The 21,883-nt window shown below is 42.1% G+C and overlaps 1 protein-coding gene across 4 annotated transcripts in view; it reads left to right on the forward strand.

The window, feature by feature from the left end:
* The first annotated feature begins 1,100 nt into the window (after positions 1-1,100).
* Positions 1,101-21,883, forward strand: part of TRMT61A (tRNA methyltransferase 61A) — a 28,122-nt gene continuing 7,339 nt past the window's right edge. For 2 of the 4 annotated variants that reach the window (XM_056345447.1, XM_056345444.1), the window contains exons 1-3: positions 1,101-1,450; positions 4,104-4,468; positions 14,125-14,391. In XM_056345447.1, the coding sequence (XP_056201422.1) occupies positions 4,138-4,468; positions 14,125-14,391 (598 nt within the window). In that variant the 5' untranslated portion in view covers positions 1,101-1,450; positions 4,104-4,137. Of the gene's footprint in view, positions 1,451-1,502; positions 2,485-4,103; positions 4,469-14,124; positions 14,392-17,367; positions 17,433-21,883 lie in introns of those variants that run through there. The other 2 variants (XM_056345448.1, XM_056345446.1) reach the window with 2 other exon arrangements.

Genomic DNA, 21,883 nt, shown 5'->3' on the forward strand with positions numbered 1-21,883 from the left:
GATCTGAACAGCAGTTCATCATGGGAAAGAAAGGACGCAAGAACATAAACAATGACAAATATAACCAATGACACTAAAAATGACAGAGAAAAAACAAGGTAGGTGCAAATATAAAGGCACAGTAGAGCCATGATTGCCAGTCAGAAAAACAGCTGAGTAGGAGTTCGCCGTTTAAGAAACCTCTGAAACTGCATACATTATGTTTAGATTAGATGGAGAGGAGTTTCATAACTAAATAACAAAGACTACTGCAATTACAATATGGGCAGGTCAACAGCATAACAAAAAATACGTTCTTACTGAAGAGAATGAGCAAAAATTCCCTTATACTTGATGGAATCACATTCATTTAAAAAATCACAAATTGTCATCTAAATGGCACTCCATTATGTTCTTGATTGTGGAAGGAAGACTTTTCCTCCACTACTGTGCCTTACAAGTTACCGGTGAACACAGCACGGTACAGAGTGTTATCTGATTTAGCTGGGAACGTTACCTGCACGTCCAGGGTGATTCACATGCTCTCTGCTATGCCCATACCCCTCCCATGCCAGGTGGCTTGGGCTTGTTGCAAGCAGAAGATGAAGCGATACTCTCCTCCTTGCCTCCTAACTACATCCCCCATACCACCAGGACACACAAGGCTCTCCACATCACTTCAATCCTAAACATGAGACAGAAGTAGGAGTTAGTACCATGCTATTTGGGGTTTAGATAACGATTCTGCTGCTTCTGAGCCCACATTGTGGTTTCTCCTACAGCCTTACGAAACCCATATGAAGAGCTTGGTCTGCCTTGAGCTGCCTCTCCCCCGAGCAGGCTGCCCTGGGGGAGGGCAGGCAGAGCTTTCTGGAAGCCACCTGAGGTGAGGCCCAGCTCCAAAGGCAGAGCTATTCCCAGGGGAATGGGCTCACCCCTGCTGGCAGTGGCCCTCAAGACTAGCCACAGGCACACTCGAGGGGTGATGATGAGCTCCCACTGGGCCCATCAGTCCCCATCACAGCTGACCACGGCGACCCGCTGCCCACTGGGCCCCCTCAGGTTTCACTGAGAGGGTGACTGCCCCACCGCCCCCTTCCCCCCCCCCGGCAGGGCCACCCCGGCCGGCTCGCCTCGGTGCCCGGAGAGCAGCCGAGGGCGGTCGGTGACCGTTCCCCTCCCCGGGGACCCAGCAAGGAGCGCGGAGAGGACGCGCAGCGGGGCGGCGGGCTGCGGGGCCCGGCGCCTTGGTGGGTTGCGGGGCCTGAGGGGCCGGGCAGCGGCAGCTGGGGCTGACCGCGCCGGGCACGGGCGGCGGCGACAAGCCGGCTCCCGGCAGGGCTGGCGGGGGCGGAGGCGGGAGCGTCAGCAGCTTGCGACCGGGGCGGAAGGAGGCGCTGGGCGGGCACCGCGTGTGAGGAGAGCCGGGCCGGGCCGGGCCGGGCCTGCTGGCGGGGCTCAGCCCCGGGAGGTAACGGCTGTGGGGACGGGGGGACGCGAGGCCCTGAGGAGCGGCGGGCGCTCCGGGGCGAGGGCGCTGCCGCTGCCTGGGGAGCCGCCGCCCGCACCCGTCACGGGTTAATGCTGCTCTCCGGCGGGCTGGCTAATCCCTCCTCTGACCCCGCGGCGGGCTCTGTCCCCTTCCCTGCCGGGTCCGTGCTTTTCCACCCCCACGCCAGCAAATACGGAAGGAAATCAATCAGCCGTGGGGCCGGCCCGGGCAGCCGTTGGGTTGCCGGGTCCGCTGCGGTGGGCTCAGGCGCGGCCCGGGCGCGGCGGGAAGCGGCCCGCGGAGGGGGGGTACCCGCCACCGGGGGTGGCCCTTCTGCTGGCCAGGTAGCCGGTTCACCAGCCTCCGTGTTACCGGGGGGCTTGTGCAGGCTCTGCCTGCCGCCTCCTTCTCCTCCTCCGCCTCGGGAGGTTTCCCCTGCTGCCGCCTCAGGCAGCCGGGCCTCTGGAGAGGGGGGAGGCAGCCTGCCAGGTCTGTGTGGAAGCCGCTCGGGAGAGGCAGAGGCGTTTCTGGGGTTTGGTGAAGGGAACACGGAATCCTTGTTGTGGTTTGAATTTGGGAGGCTGCGAGGGGTTACCCGTGTCATTGAGCGTAGGTCGCTGCCGTCCGGGCAAGCCCATGGAAAAGCCCTGACCCCTGGCCAGCGGGCACTGCCTCGCCTTCCCCTCCCGCTCCACAGCACCCTGTGGCAGGCGCCATGCTGGGCCCGGACACCTACGTGCTGCCCAGAGGGTGAAGGAGAGACTTGTAACAGCAGTGCGTGAGGCGCTGCGTTGGCAGGGAATGGGAAAATGATTGAAAATTATGGCAAATGAATGCAAATGAGTGTGGATCGCTGTGCTCCTTCACGTAGGGAGACATGGAGAAACTAGCCAGGCTCCTCACAGACCCCAAGTTTACCCCAAGTGTATGAATATAACGTGCCAGGTGAGATCCGAGCCTGGAAGATTCGTCACTTGGGATGTCAGTGTACACAGTGGTGACAATTAGCTGTGGTAAGTGGAGAGGCTCAAAGGAAGGCAAAGAAACAAAAAGCCAGTTTGTGTAATCAAATGGAGAATAGTTTTCTCCATGTCCCTGCAGACATGCTGCAGGAATGTTGCTTTTGCACAGGAATGTAACTACGGTGTAAATACTGTGAAAGAAATGGATTACAGCTGATGTCCTTTCACATGCTACTGCTCTAAGAGCTGAAAACTGCATTGCATTATTAGTATCCAGAATGAGAACTACTGTTGTCATTTATGAAAGATTAAAATGTGAATATAATTGGAAGGTGCAAGCTGTAAAACGTGGTTAAACATTTGTACTATCTCACGAAGTCCAGTACGTATACATTCCTGAATTCATGGGATGCCCTTCCTACTATTTCATCGTATGTCCAGACAGGCCTATTCTGCTTTGGCATCTGAATACCTTATGCAATAAGCATGTCATAATCTTTGGAAGTTTTGGCCACAAGCACATCTGTTTATCAGTCTCAGTGACTGCAGTGGAAAACATAAGTCTAGCAGCTTGACAGCAAATTGAACTACAGCAAGTTTTGGTCAACAAAAACAGACTAGAATTTGAGAGCTAAAGTTTTTAATTACAATTATGAAGTAGGACCAAGCTGTTATACATTGAATACAAAAACACCGGAATCAAATAAATATTCTGAAACTGAAAGTAAAATTGCTTTCAATTCTCTCAGGGAAGAAGTACCAGAAATCTGACTTTCAGAGCCTTCTGTGTAGGCTTTCATTTCTAACTTTGGGATGACCGTTACTTCATTGAACAATTCCTTCCATGAACCTGCAGCTTAGGTAGTTAGCTGCCTTATCTGAAAGGCAATGCCAGATTTCATTGTAAGCTGCCCTCTAATTTCTAGGTTGTCTTCTCAAAGACAACAAAATTTAATTATAATTCTCTAAACGGTTCTGAGACCATGGGGCTAAAGTAATACAACTGTTTGCATTAGCTCACAAATGGTTGTTTACATTTAGTTACAGCACAGATCACTTCCCAGACAATTACTTTGCACCTTCAATGGCAAATTAAAGGTCATGATAGTTTTTTTTCCTTGTAGTTAGTCAAATTTATACATAAATTAATGCAGATACTATCTTTATCCTATCTCTAAACCTTCATTTGGAAAACTTTCAAATAAACTTTTGTAGCGGACCTAGTAATTAATATCCAGGCAAGTAACAGTTGTCATATATTGTAGATCACCAGGGATAAGCCAGCAGTTACTACATAACAACATACTCTGAGAGCTTGTGAACTGGAATTGAACAGAGTGCTGAAATTGGTACTAACTTGCAGGTTTTCAGTAGTGTTGTAGAGCAGGTTGAGTAAATTATAATGAATTTCCTAAATTTTCTTTAAAATGTATCATAAAATGGGAAAAATACTGGTTATATTCAAATCTGTGGGATCGTTCCATTGATTTTACTTGAGTGCAGGGCGGGGGTAGGTCCCTGAACTTCATGGAATTCTCTTGCTAACATCTTACTTGCATAGCGTGGTTTTGTTCTGTACTGGGGAAAATAAAGTTACTTGGTTTTGTGTTTGTAGTTTCAGCTCCATTGTGATCCTGCAAAGCTCTCTTAATGTATTTATTCTCTTCTAGGTGACAACTGTCAGCCAACTGCAAGACTGTCACGATGAGTTTTGTTGAGTATGAAGATACAATAAAGGATGGTGACACAGCTATTGTGTTCCTGGGCCATGAATCCATGTTTCCTGTGAAAGTCCAGCATGGCACGGTAACTCAGACTAAGTACGGGGTCATCAGGCATTCCACGGATCTCATAGGCAAGAAGTACGGCTCTAAAGTGACCTGCAGTAAAGGGGGATGGGTGTTTATTCTTCATCCAACTCCAGAACTATGGACCATGAATCTTCCACACAGGACGCAGATTCTGTATTCCACTGACATCTCTATAATCACCATGATGTTAGAACTGAAGCCAGGCTCCATAGTATGTGAATCAGGTAATAATTAATATGTTGAAATCCTTTATTAAAAACTAACATCAACACTTTCATGAAAAAACAGGCTTATCTTTACATTTTGCGAAAACTCTTTTTTTGTCATTATGATACAATTTTCCCAGCCTGCACATCAAGTAATTCTATTTCATGTGCACATGTTATCAGCTGCTCTTTCTTCAACAAGTGATGTTACCTTGGTACGCTGGCCTTATGTATGGGTATACCTTTGCGTATGTGTTTGATTAACTCATCTTCTTAGAATAAATATATACATGTTTTTCTTTCCCTTTTCTAAAACTGTTGTTAAGTACTTCAAAAATACTCTTAAATACATGATTTCAGTCAAAATTCAGGCTGTGAATTTTCAGTTTCAGAAAACATAGTTGAGATAACCCAGTGAAAGAGACTGATGATAGGGTGTTGAACTAACAACGGAAGTAAGTAGATATAAATAAATAGATGTAAATAACATTGTACCATGTAAGTACATATACTTTGTCTTTCTCTTCCAAAGTGTGATCCACTTGTAGCACTGCAACTGCATGCAAAATGACTGTAGCTGTATAATACAGTGCTTGATGTGTTCATCACAGGGCTGTGTTTTTCTAAACTTGGTTTAATTTATTACAGCTTCTATGATTTTGCTTCATTTGCAAGTAAGGAGTGAATTTTTATATTAATAAATGTTTTCCTGATTAAATACGGTTTATAATAATGCCTTCATGACTTTATTACTGCAGGCAGTATGAGGCTTGCTTGATTTGAGTGCATTGCGGTGATTTGGGAAAAACCAAACTGAAATAGTTTGTCTTTGTTTTTTCTGGCTATTTCCTTTGAGTGTTTTTGTGAAGCAGTTTCATACACTTCCCTCTCAAGCATAGGTATGGCAAAGGATCGACATGGTGGGGTTGTGCTGCACTGTATTTTTTTACATTTAACATTTCCACATCCCATCCAAGCATAATTTTGGGCAGCTTTTCAGGCATAATGACCGCTTTCCAACACAACTGAAACACCACTTATCTCAGCATCCAGTTGCACCGTTCAAGGAACAGGTGGTATATGGTGCTGCTTGCTGTATGGCAGCACTTGAAACAGCCAAAGCCATATGCAGAAGTACTGCTAAAATGGTTGGGTCCTGTGAGTTTATAATTTGATCTGTAGGATGATCAGGCATTTTTAGGTTTGTCATGGGAAGTAGCTGTAGTATTCATTGGGCAGCTTTTCCCTGCTATGTTTAGGCAGGATGGGAAAAATAAAAGCAGCAAATTACTCAGGGTAGGGGAGATTTTAATTGCTCCATGCTCTGCCTCACTTGGAACAGGCAAATAAAGCTACACATAAAATGTTTTCAGTAACATCAAAGGTACCTAGAAAGGGTGAAAATGTTCAAAAGCTCATTTGTCTAAACTGCTAAGAAATGGAAACACTTGATGAGGTAACCTGTTCAGATTCCCCAAAATGCTATGAGTCAAAAGTCCTAGCCACAAATAATCCTTTTTGCTAATGGGAAACCATTCCCAAGTTTATTTTAATGTCTATGCTGTCAAAGTATTATAACTTCAGCTTTCCAGGAAAAGTAAATGGTATTACTGCTATAGTTGTCCTTGAAAGGGTCACTGTTCACAAAGAAGGAAGGAAAGAGTATGGCATCAAATTAATCTGGTTAACCTTGAAGCAAGAGAACTTACTGCAAATCTGCTTGCAACTGACCAGAAGCGGTGATTTGAATTAAAAATTTTACAGGTATTGACAACCAGAGCCTCCAGTGTGATGATGTAACCTACTTTGGTGCCATCCTAAATTAGACAGTATTCAGTGATCCAAAATCATTAGTTCTAGATTAACCTTGTGTGGCCTAGACGGAACCAGTCCAATGGCAATTAATAGAAACAAGACAGGAAATCTGGTCTAGTAATGACGTTTGAGTCTGCTTCCTGCTGGTGCTGGTTTTAGATATATTTTGAGCATTAATTAGCATGGAGGTCTGTCTTGTTTTATTATTTGAAGTTGAACTGTTACACATAGTTGCTGTATGGACTGGCAAAGAGGGCATTGTAAAGAGGCCAGGCTCTTTTCCTCTGGTCTTACTAATTAGACCATGGAGAGTGTCCTGCATTTACTCAGTGCAAGCAAGCAGAATTGTGGATTAGTCTCCACAAATGTATGAAGAAACGTTCGAAAAACTAAGATGAAATTCCCTCTGTGTCATGTTATAATGCTGTGAATACAAGTATAAATGATCTTTTGTGTGTGATAATAAAAATTCAGTAGAATGATCAGAAGGCTTAATTCTATATCACTTGAATTATGCAGTTTAAATTGATTAGTTATGATGGGTCATAAATGATATAAACATATTAATATAGTTTTTACTATTTTTAATCGTCTTTAATAAATACATAAAGAGCAAGCTTGTCAGCAGTGCATGCATAATTAAAATGATCCAAGCATACTCTATTGAGGCTATAAGGGAACTCGACATCTGCCTGATGTTTCATGACGGAGGTGTAGGAATATGATCCTTTTACTGTCTTCTGCTAATTTCTAATTTATAAAGGTAGGTTGAGATTTAAAAACTGGTAGCACTGTTACTGGAGCTGAGATCTCTTGAAAGCATTGCTCACTGGTCTGAGGAATTCCCCACTCTGATACAGTCTTGAACAGCCTGATCTTCCTAGAATTAAAGGATACTTGAGATAGCTGCTAAAATACCTGCTGTGAGCGGCCCAGTGGCATGAAACTTGAATTCTCATCAGGTAACTTTGATCCCATTTGTGTTCATTGCATGTGCAGCCACTGTCTAGATAAAGGAATAAGCTGGATCTTTTTATTTTTGTGTTGCCACACTCTCCAAAACTATTCTTGATGTCAACTTCCCAGGCAAAGTTATTTTCAGTCCAGTGGTTACAGCTGCCTGTAGTGTAACAACTCCATTTGACAACAGGTTTTGAGGTTTTTGCATTTATTTTTACACTACATCGGAACCAATATGAAACCTTTCAGATATTTTTTCCAAACAAAAGTGCACGGAACCCTTTTTTTTGTTTGTTTTTCTTTCCAGTTGACATGTTTCAAGGCTTTTTTACTGTCCTCTCTCCTGGTGAGACCTAAAGAAGTGTCTGTCCTAGCCCTCAGAATTACTCAGAGAATACAGTACGGCACTGTGAAACCTCATTTAATCTGATAAATCTCAGAAATATTTTGGCTTCAATCAAGCATAGTATTTAGACAAAATGTAATTTAGTCAAAAGTATTCTAACCACCGTCCCAGCCATCCTTCAGCATTCAGCAAAATCAGACTCACATGAGCAAAAAGGTTAATTGGACTTTTTGTTCCCCTTCAGCTAAATCCCAAATTAAAAATTGCTAAACCCTGTTCATTGCGACATAGCAATGGGTTTCTGAGCCCATAGACAGGATTTCTGAAGGCTGAGAACAGTATTCTGGGTCCTCATGGTTTCTCTGTGGAGGAGTAACAAGAGCTGCCAGCCAGCCTTACACTAGAGCTTCTCAAAAAGTTATGAAATTTTCAAACTCACAGCCTGGGTATAGATTTTGTTAAGAGTACACTCATAAAAAAATAATGAGGACTTAATGATTAATGGATACTTAATAAATGATTAATAGTTTATTGTGGAGTCCCAGCAAGTCAGCTGTATGTTTATGAGTCTTCTGAAGTGCTTATAGACTTTTTGACAAATACTGCTCATGTCTTTATAGTTTTTGTGGGAGAAGTGTATGTAAACTGTTTGCAGCTCTATCTTTAGTGTAAAGCACAGACCGGAGTTTGTATTAATATGATTTTGGAACGTGTTCATAGGAGTTAAGTCTATGTTTTGTAATTTCTCCCTTATCTACCTCTTAGCACCTGTTAAGGTTAGACTGAAAGAAGAATTAAAAAAACCAATCCTTGTATAGGACCTTTTGAAGTATACAAAAGGCCTCATCAGTACAAATGTCAGAGAGCATAGTATTCCCTTGACATACCAAAGAACTGAACCAAAACTGTGGCCACATGAGGCATCGCTCTAATGAATTCAGACTTGTGGCTGACATGCAGCTCATGAGGAATGCTGTTCATTCTCTAAAGTGTTTGTTTTCAGACTTCCTGGACTCACTTTCATCTTATCATTTCACTTAACCACCAGGCACATTTCTCTTGCAGCTCTGAACATAACAATATTATGCCTGATCTGCAGAAGATCCCTCCCTAAAAAGTTCTGACTGAACCTCTAAAGAAAAACTCAGTCTTCACATTCCCATTCCTTTTGTAGGAAGTGCCAGCCTTTAAAAATTCCCTAACCATCCTTTCCCCAGCTCTTCAATCTGGTCAGTAAGCACTGGCCCTCTTTGACCTCCAGCCTGCTGCCTAAAATGCCTATTTCAGCATGGTGTCCACAACAGATGGGCAGAAGGAAGAGCTAACTTTGTGTAAAGGGAATTTCTTAATTTGCTCTTTCCTTTTTCAGCTCTCTTTCCCTCTTGTCCTCCCTCTCTCTGCCTCTGCTCTTGCTGTGTCTCACCTCTGCTACCAATGATTTGTGCCCTTGAGTATCTTCGCAGTAAGGTCTTTGAGTTAGTTTCCATCAGATGCTTAATCTCTCTTCATATATTTGCTAAAAATCATAAATGATTCTCCAGTTACATAAACTTGCCATTTACAATGAGCAGACTTCTCCTGATCAGTGTTTCTTGACAAATATTAGCTGTGGAGTTGTTAGCTCTGTCTAAAGATTAATTTTCCTTTGGTTTTGAGGCTCCTTCCGTTCTCATGGCTGACTCATGACCTGTCTTACTAATGCTAGGTCTAAGTGGTGTAGCTAGGAGACAAATACAGCAACACTGTCATTGTTTTGTTGTATTTACTCATTTTGGAATATCTTAGGTAGCCAGATTTAGCAGCAGAAACTTCAGTTAAAATGTTGCTAGATATTGTAGAGACCCAGTATTAAATAACACTCTGCACACTTTTAGCTTTTCCTGTTTCTAAATAATATGAACTATGTATACACTTCAGCTTCTTCAGCTTTATTCCAAAATGCTTTTGCTTATGACAACTGTAAACATCTGTAGGTCCTAAATCACGTTTTGTAGTTCGAAGCACCCATGATGAGAAATTTTTACGGAAAACAAGCCAAGCGATAGCCTGCAGTGAGGAAGTGTAGTGGAGTACTACATACTGTAGCAGAACATGGGTGGGATTCCAGGAGGCTGGGCAAATATCCTTTGTGATAAAAAAACGAGATTAAACAGAAAACGTTATGAAAATGTAGTCTCTTAGTCAGTTACCAGTCTAGGTGCTGTGCTAGATGCTGTGGTAACACTCATGTTTCTCTTGACGGTGTTCTGATGTGTGTCCATGCTGTGTTGAAATAGCACGTGTTATTTTTTAACAGCTCAGGTGTTGTCCACTGCAGCTTTGAAAAGGTGAGAATCAATCTTAATGTGGACATTGTCTCAAGATGGCTGAGGTGCGTGGAGGCTTCTCTGTGGAAAACCTGTCACTTGAACAAGCTGAGAGTGAGAGGAACAGATGTGTTTGAGATCAGGGCAATGATCAAGGAGTTAATCTGATCAATACTTTCTTGTTTACAAATGAAGTATCAGTAGGTGCTGAGCTAGAGTGTTTCATCTAGGTGTCCACTTGTTAGGATTGAAATCCTTCTAAAACTGCAGTGTTTTCCTTGTCTTGGGAGAGGGCAGAAACACTCCCTTGAGCTTTGATGTATCAGAGAAGAGTGGAGTGTGCTTGAGCCCAAGAAGGGAAGGATACATCCGTCTGCAGGGCCGTTAGCCACCTAACTCGTGATTTTAAGACAGGATCTTAATTCATGTCTTTGGACTGAGATCATAGAATCATAGAGTCATTTGAGTTGGAAAAGACCTTTGAAATCATCAAGTCCAACTGTTAACCCAGGACTAGCAAGTTCATCACTAAACCATGTCCCTAGGCACTGCATCTACATGCTTTTTAAACACTTCCAGGGTTGGTGATTCCTTTCCTAATCTACATGATCCGTAGTGCCTCCTCCTCAGATTTTGAACTCTGAGTATGGCATACTGGGGACCCTGGGGTGTCTCATTAAATGCTTGCAATGCAGAGGTCTGCTTATTGATGAAGTTGTTTAAGATCACAGAATAGTCGGTGTAAAAGAGCATCATATTTTCCAAAGGCATTAGCAATGACCTAAGTACTCACCTAATAGCAGCTGTGGTGTTAAGAATGTCTTCAGCACAGTTTGAATTATCGTTGTTTTACCTCTCTTCTGTAGAGTCCATTCATGATTAATATGCTGTAGTTACATGGACGTTGTCCTGTGGTAGAGCAAACAGTTTCTAAGGCTATTTATAGTACAAGCTGCCAGAAAGGCAAGCATCCTGGTGTAAAAATTATAAACTATGTATTTGTTCTAGAAATTGTCTTACCTTCTGCTTTCTAGGTCAGATCAGGACCATAGGTATTTCACTGCACCTATATGAGAATGAAAATCTATTTAAGTCCATCCAGTTCTTAACTTGCCTCTTCTGATACAACATACTCATTTTTGAGCATTCAATTTTTTTGTTTGTTTCTATACATGTAATTCAGCTATGATATTTCAGGTTTGCTAGCATTCTAGTCCACATCTTCAGTAGTACCTCTTGCATTTTGCTGCTCTCCTGACTGATTCTGTATCATGCTAAGGATACCTTTCATTTCCCAAGGAAACCTGAATCTGACTAGAACTTTCCAAACTGGTTCCTAAGACTCTTTAAGTCAGTAATATTTTGCTGAATGCTGCTTTTTTCAGTAGTGATTTTGAAATAAGGACAAAGAGAAATTGAAATAAGGACAAAGAGAATTGAGAAGGTGGTGGGAGGACTCAAATGGTGAATGTTGCAGATTTGCAGGGGAGAAGGTGTATATAAATATTCATTTCCCCTTCAACATCAGAGAAACACAGGGTTGAACCCCTGCCTTGTGTAGACAGTGCTGATTGGGCTTTAGGTGTTGACTATGGACTCATGCTGAACTGCCAGACTCTCATATTCCTGATAAATCACATCAAGCGTGCTGAACTATCAGGCACATGAGAGTTGAGGATCATCATCATTTCACAGGACTGGGCTCAGGATCTGTCATCTTTTCAAGGAGAGATTTTGCCATGGTGGGTGATTCATAACAGTTTTGTTCTTTGTTTCCTGCCGTTTTGAGAGTGTTGTCACGGTGAAGGCAGGCAGCATTTTCAGAAATACTGTCATTAATGATGTTAGGGGATAGAATTTGATATGTTAAAATATGATACATATGTATTATTCTCATGCGTGTGGTAGTCTGTCAACAATAAATAATTCCTGGCAACCTTTTTTAACAAAAGCTTAGTCTGTAATACGCCTGCAAGTGGTGACTTCCAACATCCTGGTTTCAGTTCAGGGTTTGGCTTGGAATGTTTGTGGATAAAAAAAGAGTACCAGAAAAGAAGAAAAAAAAAATCTTAATGAGTTTTCCTAGGAAGGACACAAACAGTGTCTTCTGTGGTGTTTTTAAGAGCAGGTTTAAAAGGAAAATGAATAAAAATGTAAAAGAAAATGAACAAGGAAACTGGATACATGCACATGCTACCTCTCTCTTCTGCTTACAGCCCAGCTGTGCTAACAGGCCTTCTGTTCACTTTAGATTAGCAGAGAAAGATGCAGAAAGTGTGCAGCATTACCCATTTGAGCGGTAAAATAGTTAAATTCCATCAGTTTGCAAAAGTTCTCAGTTGTGCAATCCTGCCTTTTGGCATGAAATGTAAAGGCAGAATTTCAGTCATTTTAGCATCCTGTGGCAAATAGTTCCCTGCTCTTGTCATTTAAAAAACCCCAAACCACCAAAACCCAAACTATGATATGCTATTTCTTTGCTATGCACATATATCAAGTTTTTAAAACTACCTGGCTCCTGTCCTATCATTACTTCTTTTGACCAGGGAAAAGTTTTATGTTGACATTTAGAGCCTGCAGATGCCGTGACCAGATAGTTTTTAATGTGTGCACTTTTAAGTGTCTTTTGCCTGTTGTTTGCTTTATTTTAATACTGGCATGAATTAATGGATTTTCACTTTAAATAAATACATGTGTGTCAGTTTCTCTCATTCCTTGGACCTCTCTGAGGCTGGTGCCAGAATCTGGAGGTCCTCCCTCCTCTCTAATCTGCCCCATTAAAGCTGGGGGGAGAGTGCTAGTCTGCCTGGTGGGGTCAGAGCCCTCTCAGAGGGAAGCAGAGGAGCAGTGCTGATTCTGCAGTGCAGTTGGTTGATCCAGTGGCAAACATGGGCACTGAGCTCTGTTTACAGTCTGAATGGCTCCCCTTTCAGAGCTGTCAGATTAAATACAGTGCCACGACGATGTTTCTCCCTTTATGTGACTAGAGGGCAAGAACCTTGGATCCCTCAGTATGCTCTAACTTCCTGTGAGGTTACGGAAAATACTGCTGCAATTAGACAGCTGTACCAGCCCCTGTGTTCCCTAATTAATTTCCTTTCTACTAGTTTCTCAGCTTTTTCCACCACTGCTGTACTTCAGGTTCTGTCCTTTCTAAGTTTTTTCAAGATCTACGTTAGTTGAAAGAACTTGCTTCAGGCTGAAATTTAGCTTGAACAGTCATTGAAGATAGCTAGAAATAGATTTTCTATCTACAGGAGAAATGTGTTCTAAGTACAGAATTATAAATCAGTAAACACAGATAATTTGGGGTTGCTGTGGAGTTCTGAGTTTGGGGGGTTATTCGGCTAAATGCCACTTGAGTGAGTAATTTGCAATGTGAATTGCTATATGGGTGTTTTCTTCAGTGAAAACGGTGGTTATTAGTCACTCATCTATTTAATATGCCAGTGGATCATTTAAAATAAGTTCTATAAATTATCAGACTAAAAGAAGGGAAAAAATGTCTCCTAATAGTCCCTGGTTGTCCATGGCAATTGTACTTACATGCAATTTCAGGTGGTGTGATGGATCTCATTAGACTAAGTTAAGATTGTGTAGGCATGTATGTGTGTAAGTCACCTGTGAAAAGCGGGTCATTTGTTCAGTGTGACTGTAAGAAGCCAAGAGACCTTAGTTTTGGATAATTTCAGTGGGAGCTGAGGATAGCCAGCATCTCTTAAGAGGCCTGGGCAAAACAGAGTCCACATTCTGAAGGCCATTTGTTTGCATGGATACCAACAGGCTTTTCAAGCACAGACCCTTGCCAGCATCTCTTCTTTATTTTAATGAAGTATAAGGTTTTGAAAATATGTTAAAATTTGAAAGAAAGCCACTTTGAAAGAAACCTCTCTGGTTAATTTCCCAGAATTTTTCCTGTTGCATTTACTTCCTTGTGTTCTCTTGTGGCACTTGTTTGAGCTACGGCTGACCCTTGTCATCAGTTTTCTGCTCCAGGGAGATAGGACAGGTCCTGAGTTTGCCAGATTTTTAATTAATGCTTGAGGTCCCTGAAGACTGTTTCCTAGGTCATTTAGTCCCTCTTCCCTTGTGAAGGAAGGACTGTTCTCTTTCAGTAGTTTAACCAATCATTTCTGTTCATTTGCATTTTGAGTGAGTGTTCCAAGCAGGAGGACTCATGGAGAAGAACTTTGTTCTAATGTTTAGCACTGTCAAAAGGCATTTCATGCATTCTTTGTCTTTTCTAGGTACTGGCAGTGGCTCCCTCTCCCATGCTCTCATCAGGACAGTGGCTCCCACAGGGCATCTGTACACAGTGGAGTTCCACCAACAAAGGGCTGAGAAGGCCAGGCAGGAGTTTCGAGAGCATGGGGTGGAGCATCTGGTTACCGTGACCAACCAGGATGTCTGCAAAAATGGGTTTGGTGTCTCAAATATTGCAGATGCGGTGTTCCTAGATATTCCGTCTCCATGGGAAGCCATAGGACACGCAAAGTCAGCGTTAAAAGCTGAAGGTAACTGCACTTATCTTTTTCTGTTCAGGAAGTCCTGTGTATGCACACATCTCTGCCTTCGAGCCTTATGCCAGATCTGCTCCCTTCCATACGATCACTGTTCTCAAATGTCAAAGTCTCTAGGCATTTCTAAGGCTGAAAAAACTTCAAAAGAGGTCTTAAATTTACAGTGGAGATTTGAAAGGAGGACAACCTTTTCCTACAGGCCTGTGCTAGCTGCTACAATTAGCATGGGCAGTTCATAAAAACCCCTTTGAACCTTTGTCAAGTACATTTTGCTAGATCTGAGGTGTGTGGGAAGCAGTAAGTGCTGAAAGCAAATTTCTTTGGCAATTCAGGGAAAGGTGTTTGTATAAAAGGTGTTCAGATGCACTTCACATCAATCATTGATTGGACCTATTTAACAGAGCACCCCATCAGTAATGTTAAAGAAAATGTGGTTATACTTAAATGTGCTGGCCAATTTCTGCCTTAAATCTCTGCTGTTTGAGCTCATGAGAAGTTTGCCATGGGTTGCAGTGGGAATGGAACATAAAGGTTGTTCTAGCTTACGCCACTTATTCTGGGGTTGTGACAGCAAGTGAGAACTGCTGTTGAGGTATTGGATGGATTTTGTCAGTTTATTGTAAATCTTTTCCCTGATGAAAAATAAGCTTCAGTGAATAAATTGTTCTTTTATCCTGGAATAAGTTTTCCCCTAATTAATGTTATACTAGTGTAACTATAACTAGTGTGGATCTGAACTACCTTGTGCCAGATCACTTCTGTCTATAAAAGTCACTTTTCTAATCAAAAGAGCATGGAGTGCTGAACAGTGCCTGTGCCAGGATGTGAGTTTAGTAAAACTTGCTTATGTGCCAAGGACCAGTTCTTTTCTTAAAATATGTAATCACAGGCTTAACTTTAAGTGAATTGCTAGGTCTTGATATCACAGGATTTAAGCTGGTTCTTAAAGGTCGTTGAATGTGCATTACCCTGCTGAGTCAGGACTAGCCCAGCTGTTAGGCTACCTCAACTACTACTGAAAATTTTCTAGGCGGCTTTCCGATACTAACATTAACACACGCTTTCTTTAAAAAGAAAATAAATAGAGACTTGTTAGTGCTCTGTACCTGCAAGGGTTACAGCTCAATTTGTAGCTGCTTTCCAGTGTGTCCTGGGAAAAAAATAATTTTCACTGCACTGTACGATGCCCTTCCCATGCTCAAATTATCTAATCTAGTGAGCACAACACTCAGCTGACTTCCCAGCTTAGAAGGCGCTGCATTGCGCAGTCCAATTTGAATTATTTAAGTGGTGCATGTTTAGAATACTAAGCAGAGCTGCATGAACAGTTCCAAGTTTTAAATTGTCTCACTCCAGCAACTGAAATCCTGGAAAAGGTATTATGGTTCCAAACTGGCCACACCATCTGGCTGTACATTTTTGCACTGTGCTACAAGGTTACATCTGGCAATATAAATAATACTTCAAAATCCCACGTTTTTGTGTTTGTGAAGTGGCATCATGCATTTTATGTACCAGTCAGAAGGTGAAGTTGCTGATCCTTGCTGCAGTTTTTGCTGCAAACAGCTACCAGTGTCTTAAGATCTGACAGTGGTTGAAAGCTCATCTTTTGTGTTTCGTAGTATCTGACTTGAGCCGGGGGCATTTTTTGTATTTTGCTGTTTTGCATATAAACAAAAGCTGGTTTTCTTTTTCATATAAAATCTAATTGATTGCATTAGTAATGGGTACAAGCTTACACATTTCTCTTTTATTCCAAATCACATGGGTAGTTTTGTTATGGTTTTTTTTTACTGCTGTAAAATCTAAAATATGATAGAAGGATATCTGTAACTGCTTCCCTTTCCCTACCACAGGCAGATAACTTTATAGTGCTCCTTTGTTTTGTTTTCAGATAGTTAAAGCTCTTCCGCAGTAAGAACAGTCTGTGCACATACTGCAATTGTTGAGCACCGTTGCAAGGGTTAGTATAGTGATAGAGCATTACTAGAGAAAATGAGCCATTCCACTCTTTTCCCTCCACACCCTCCCTCTCACGTCTGGATGGGGTCACATTTGAACCATTCACACTTGGGTTTTATTGTGATGTGCCATGCAAATATTGCAGCTGTACTGCCAGATAGTGGTAATTTAGTCCCTAAAGTCTTAAGGCACTTTGAAATCAGAGCTAAGTGAATTCAATATATAGCATCATCTAGCCTCCTCTTTAAAAGCACAGAATTCGTTATAGATCATTCATCTGAAACAGTATGTAAGAGAGAGTTCTTAACCTTAACAAAACCTTATCAAATCAGTGTTTTCTCTCTTTCTTAAGCTCAAAGTCCTGAATAGTTGCAGCTCCTAGTAGGCCGAGTGTTAATGATCCTCTTTACAGAGTACATCTATCACTCATGTTATGCCTTGCAGTGTGCTGTAAATACACCACTTAACAGTAGCTTGGCCTCCCATTTAAAGCACTGCCAATCTCTGAAGAGCTAAAAGAATGAAATGGCACAGTAGGTTTGTGACTAGAAGGTTCCTGTTCTCTGGGGATGTGCTCGGCCAATGCTCAGCCTTGCATCTCAGCTGCATCCTTCTGCACTGATTTCACCAGTCACACTTTCAGAAGAAATGCTGCTCATAATATCTCTCAGGCACTGCTGCACTGCAGAACTTGCTTTCCTTTCCAGACCTGTACTGGTCTTTTGCAGCATCTGCTGATTAATGCTTTTCTATAGTCATAACTGCTGTTTGCAATATCTGACCTTGGTGTTTTTGCAAAGTTGCTGTTAGTCCCTTCAGGCTAAAGTTTCAAAAATTAAAAAAAGGAAAAAAACCTATGAGGTAACAAAAATATCCTCAATAGTCTACAGTTCTTAAATGCCCTGAAACTTTTGACTCACAGTCATTTCACAGCTGAATACTGTAGTACTTTGAATATAATTCTGCACCCACCTACTCTACTCTCATAAATATTGTCTTTTTTTTCAGGGCTGTGGAAGATGAGGCAGAAACCCATTTGTACAATAATTTTCATACAGATTTTAAGTTTTCAGGTAGGGAGATGGAAAAATACAGCCATGTATTAAGTTGGATTGGCCTCTTGCATTATAAATTGGTCCTTGGTGGTATTTAAATTAACAGTCTGAGTCACAAAATTATTAAAACCAGCCCTCTTTTATTTCCTTTCTTTCTTTTAAAGATTTTACTCTTGAACTCGGACTTGCCACTCTCTTGAGCTTCATAAAAACCCTAAATTATGAGTTTTTGAGATTGTGATCCTTGAGATATCCCCTGAATCAGATAACATGGTGCTGTCAGGTCTCCCCACAAAACTCTGTAGGGGAAGTTCCCTCTGAAGATCTCCCTGTTTGGGCCTCTGCATTTCCTGCCTTCACAGAAGCCCTTCAGCAGTACTCTGCTCTCTGTAGTAGTAGTTGGTTTTCATTTTCAAAGTCTTATACTTGTTTCGTTTGTACATAGTGGACTTAAAATGAGTCTTGTTTTGCTTCCCACCCCTACCCCCCTTAGCGTAGTCATTGATTGTTGTCCTAACCTGTCAGGTTTGGTTATTACAGATGCTGTGTAAAAGAGTAAATAATATCTCATCCTCCTAGTAGCCTGTGGTGCAGGTAAGGCATTGCCTGGTTTAGCTATGTTGAGTTTTCATTTGGGCTCCTCCCCTGAGCTTTAAGGGAATACCACATCCATGTAGAAAGTCTCACTGGCTATTTTTCCTGAGCCCCAGAGGTTATTCATGGTCCCATTTCTAAACCACCCAGGTGTGGCTTTGAGGAGCAGCTGAAATCCCTGGCCACAAGTCTCACGCCTGTGGTATCTGGGTAGACAGCACCCCAGGCTGAATCACACTGAGAAGAGGGCAGTGACTTCAAGGCTGATGTTGTTTGGGCTCAGGCTACCTCAAGAACGCTCAGGGAATGTGTTAGGGCAGGAAGTGGAGCCTGACAGTCTAGTGTGCTGCCATCCTCCACCCATGCAAGTGGTACTCAAAAGTTGGTATCAACGCTTCTCATGTCCCCAGGAGATTGTTTTGGAATAAATGGATGAAGCAATAAGTGCTTGCTAAAATGTCGGCACCAGCCTTTGCTTGCTAGTGTGTACCTGCTTTGATTTGAAGGAGAATTAACTCAAGGTGAGGTTGAAGATCCAGAAACTAATTTTAAGTTGAAGCATATCCTCTCGACATTGAGGAGCCATCTGGTCTAGTGCAAAGCTGCCCTACTAGGATGTAGGACTGGGTGCTAACCCACAAAGCAGCTTCATCTGGTTCCCAAGCACTGGCTGCTTGCTGAGCCAGCCCCAGTTGTTGTAACTCATTGGAGGGCATTAACGTAGCTCCAGTCTGTCAGGCGTTGGTAGGTCAGGTGCACATGATGGGCCTGGCCTGAAGTAAAAGTGATTTTCTCATGTCTCAAGAGTCAAGCAGAAGGATTCCTGCATCATAATCCACGCTGTGGAATGCTGGCGAAAGCTATTGGCCTTTACACAGCTTGTAGGAAGTAGTTTGGGATGAAGGGAACCTTAAAGGAAGTCATTAGATATACTTCCCCAATTTGGAGCCAACCAATTTTTTAATTTCCTTGTTGCATGCTTTTGCCAGCCCGTAATAGTGAGCAGGAATAAATTCCTTTTGCAGGATGCTCCTACAAATGTAGAGGTTAAGGTCACATTTGCAGAAAATCACATCGAGCTCCTATTAATGAGTTGGCAAGTCTTTTGGAGAAAATTTTCATTTCTGAATCAAGAAACATCCTTTCATTTCTTCCAACAGCCAAATCCTCTAATTTCACTTGTCAGGGAAGCTACATCAAATCGCCCACGAGCACGCTCACTTAAAGGACGTTCTGTCCCCTTTTACAGAGGCAATATTTTTAGTGTCCTACTAGCACAGAGTAAATGCCACAGTGATGCTGCTCAGTGACTCTCCTGCCTCACCCCTACATAATGATGCCTGTGTGATTTTTTTTCTTCCATGAGATCTTTGTAATATAATCTTGCAATTACGACACTGCACTGAAGTCCCAAAGACCAGAGCAGTCTTTTTTACCAGGGATAAAAATGCTGTGTTGTATTCTTTACATCAAAGAGTAATTTCTAAAATTACAGGCCTTTTTCCCTGGAACTTAATGGTGCTGCACTACATATGTTCTTTTTGCATCTTCTGAATAGTACTGAGATGATGAAAAAACTTGCCAGAGCACTTGTGACATATACTATAACCTACAGAAGTGAGAGCACATAACTTGGACGTGTTTTCTATATTGGAAGCGTGCACTGAAGTTCTTGTCAATCGGGTAGCACTGCCACATCTTCCATACTTGAAACCTGATGCAGTTGTTAGCTAAATAGAACTGGTAGAGGTGTTAGTCCTTGCTCAGACAAACCAGAAAAAAACAGGAGCCTCCTGCGAACTGCTCTTGAAGGAGTAGCAAGTTTCAAGGCACTGACCTCTTGTAAAGATGCAAGGGTGTGTCCCTTGATTACAAATTAGATACTGTCTGGTAAAATGTACAGTGCTATGTGGATGCAAATCTTCTTTATTTCCCCTTCCCTTAAGCTCTCTTCTCTAATCATTCCAGTCTGAATTGTACTTAAGTTTTCATATCCTCTCGACCCTATTGCTGGTTACAATGACTGCCAGGACGGTGTGGGCTTGTTCCAGCCTACGGGTTTGGGAGATTTAACCTCTCCGTTAAATGTTTCAAACTAACTCACTCCCTGTAAAACTGAAGATAGAAAAAAATTTCAAGTCTTTCATACAGTCTCATTATTCTCTTCTCCTCAACTGAAGCACTTGTCAGATGCATTATACATGAATAAACACATTTTTAGACAGCTCTTCAGATCAAAAAGCTCACACAGCTTCCTAATGTGAACAGGATTAATCTCAGTTAATTACTATATCAATTTATGATGACACACAGATCTCATTAACCAAATTTAGGAACGGTAGTTTTCCTAAAAGGAGGGCTCTGCAAGATAACAAACTCAGTTTGTACTAAAAAGCTTCCGTTTGGTTATTTTCACTGCTCTCTAGTCTAGTCCTCCCCTTTGTGATCCACAGACAGAGCAGTGTGCCCCTGTGAGTGGAGAGGGAGGGAGTACATGTCTTTTCTTCATTCACTAAGGAATCCTTGGCATGGCCAAGACAAAGCAATGCATATTCAAGTCCTCTAAGCCCTAAATGCCTCTTGATGTGTAAAGGACAAGAGGGCTCTTAGAGAATCTGAGAATTGTGAATGCTGAAATCTAGATTTATATCTGTTTGGTGACTGTGACAGAAGGGGTGTTGCCTAGCTGGTAATCTGACAGGGGTACAGAGGGCAGCCCACAGTGCAGAGAATTCAGAAGCATCTGGTCTGTTGAAGATGATGGCATCTCTGCTCCTAGAACAGATGAGCATGTCCTTTTTAGTGCTGATTTTCTACTGCTCAGTCCGCTTTTTTTTGCTGGTCTAAACACACCATGGCAATTGAAGTTTCCTAAATCTTTCTATTTTAGACAGCCTCTCACAGTCTGGAACAGCAATTTTTTTTGCCTTCCAACCTTCTGCTAATTGTAGCTTTCCAATCTTCTCTTAATATCTGCTTAATCAAACAAGTCCACAGCCTGCAAGTCAGATCTGGCCTGCCTGATGGCGTGTACAGGACAAAGCAGAGGAGACACCTCTCCCACTTGTTAATATCCATAAAGACAGATGCTCGGTGGTTCTGCTTCTAAGCTATCTGTAGGTATATTTATGTGGGAGGGATGTATAATAATAACCAGAACAGTAGGTATGAAAGGGAAAAAATAAAATTGGCAGGACTACTAAACCCTACTGGCTGCTCTTAGTTATATGAAATACCAGCTGTTACGCTGTTTTCTCACTCTTCATACCAGAGAAGTCTTCCAGCAGTGCATTAAATAAAGTAACATTTTTTTGCGCTTCCCTTCTGGATATTAGCTATTGCAAGCAAGAGCTTTCTTCTCTACCAAGTGGCTTGAAAGCCTATTTTCTGTAACCCTGCTTCCCAAGCAGTCTGCTTTGCAAGGAGGCGATCTGATAAATCATAACCAAGCTTGGTGTCGACATGCTGTGCTCAGCTGACCATCCCGAGGCAAAATGAAGGGTGCTCTGCCTTTAACTGAAGGCTTGACAAGAGCTGTGGGTGGCTCTGCAGCTTGTATGGCAACAGCTGTGTGCAGGCTTCTTAGTTTTTACTGTAAATCTGCAGCATGTGAATTCAAAAGCCTAAGCATATCTTGAAACCCTCATACTCAGAATAAATAAGAACAGTCTTACTGTAAATGTAAATATATTTCCCTTTTTTATTGCAATATAAAACACCAAAACCAAAAAGCCTGAATGAAATAGTAAGTCTCTGGTCTCTCTGGAAGTTCTTGCTTTGCAGACAAAGAGTTATTGTGAACTGACATTTAGCTAAGTTAGACATTTGTTCAGTTCCCTACACAATAAGAATATAACGTTTTTCTTTGTAACATA

The sequence above is a fragment of the Falco biarmicus genome, chromosome 7, assembly GCF_023638135.1.
Source record: "Falco biarmicus isolate bFalBia1 chromosome 7, bFalBia1.pri, whole genome shotgun sequence".
Taxonomy (NCBI): domain Eukaryota; kingdom Metazoa; phylum Chordata; class Aves; order Falconiformes; family Falconidae; genus Falco; species Falco biarmicus.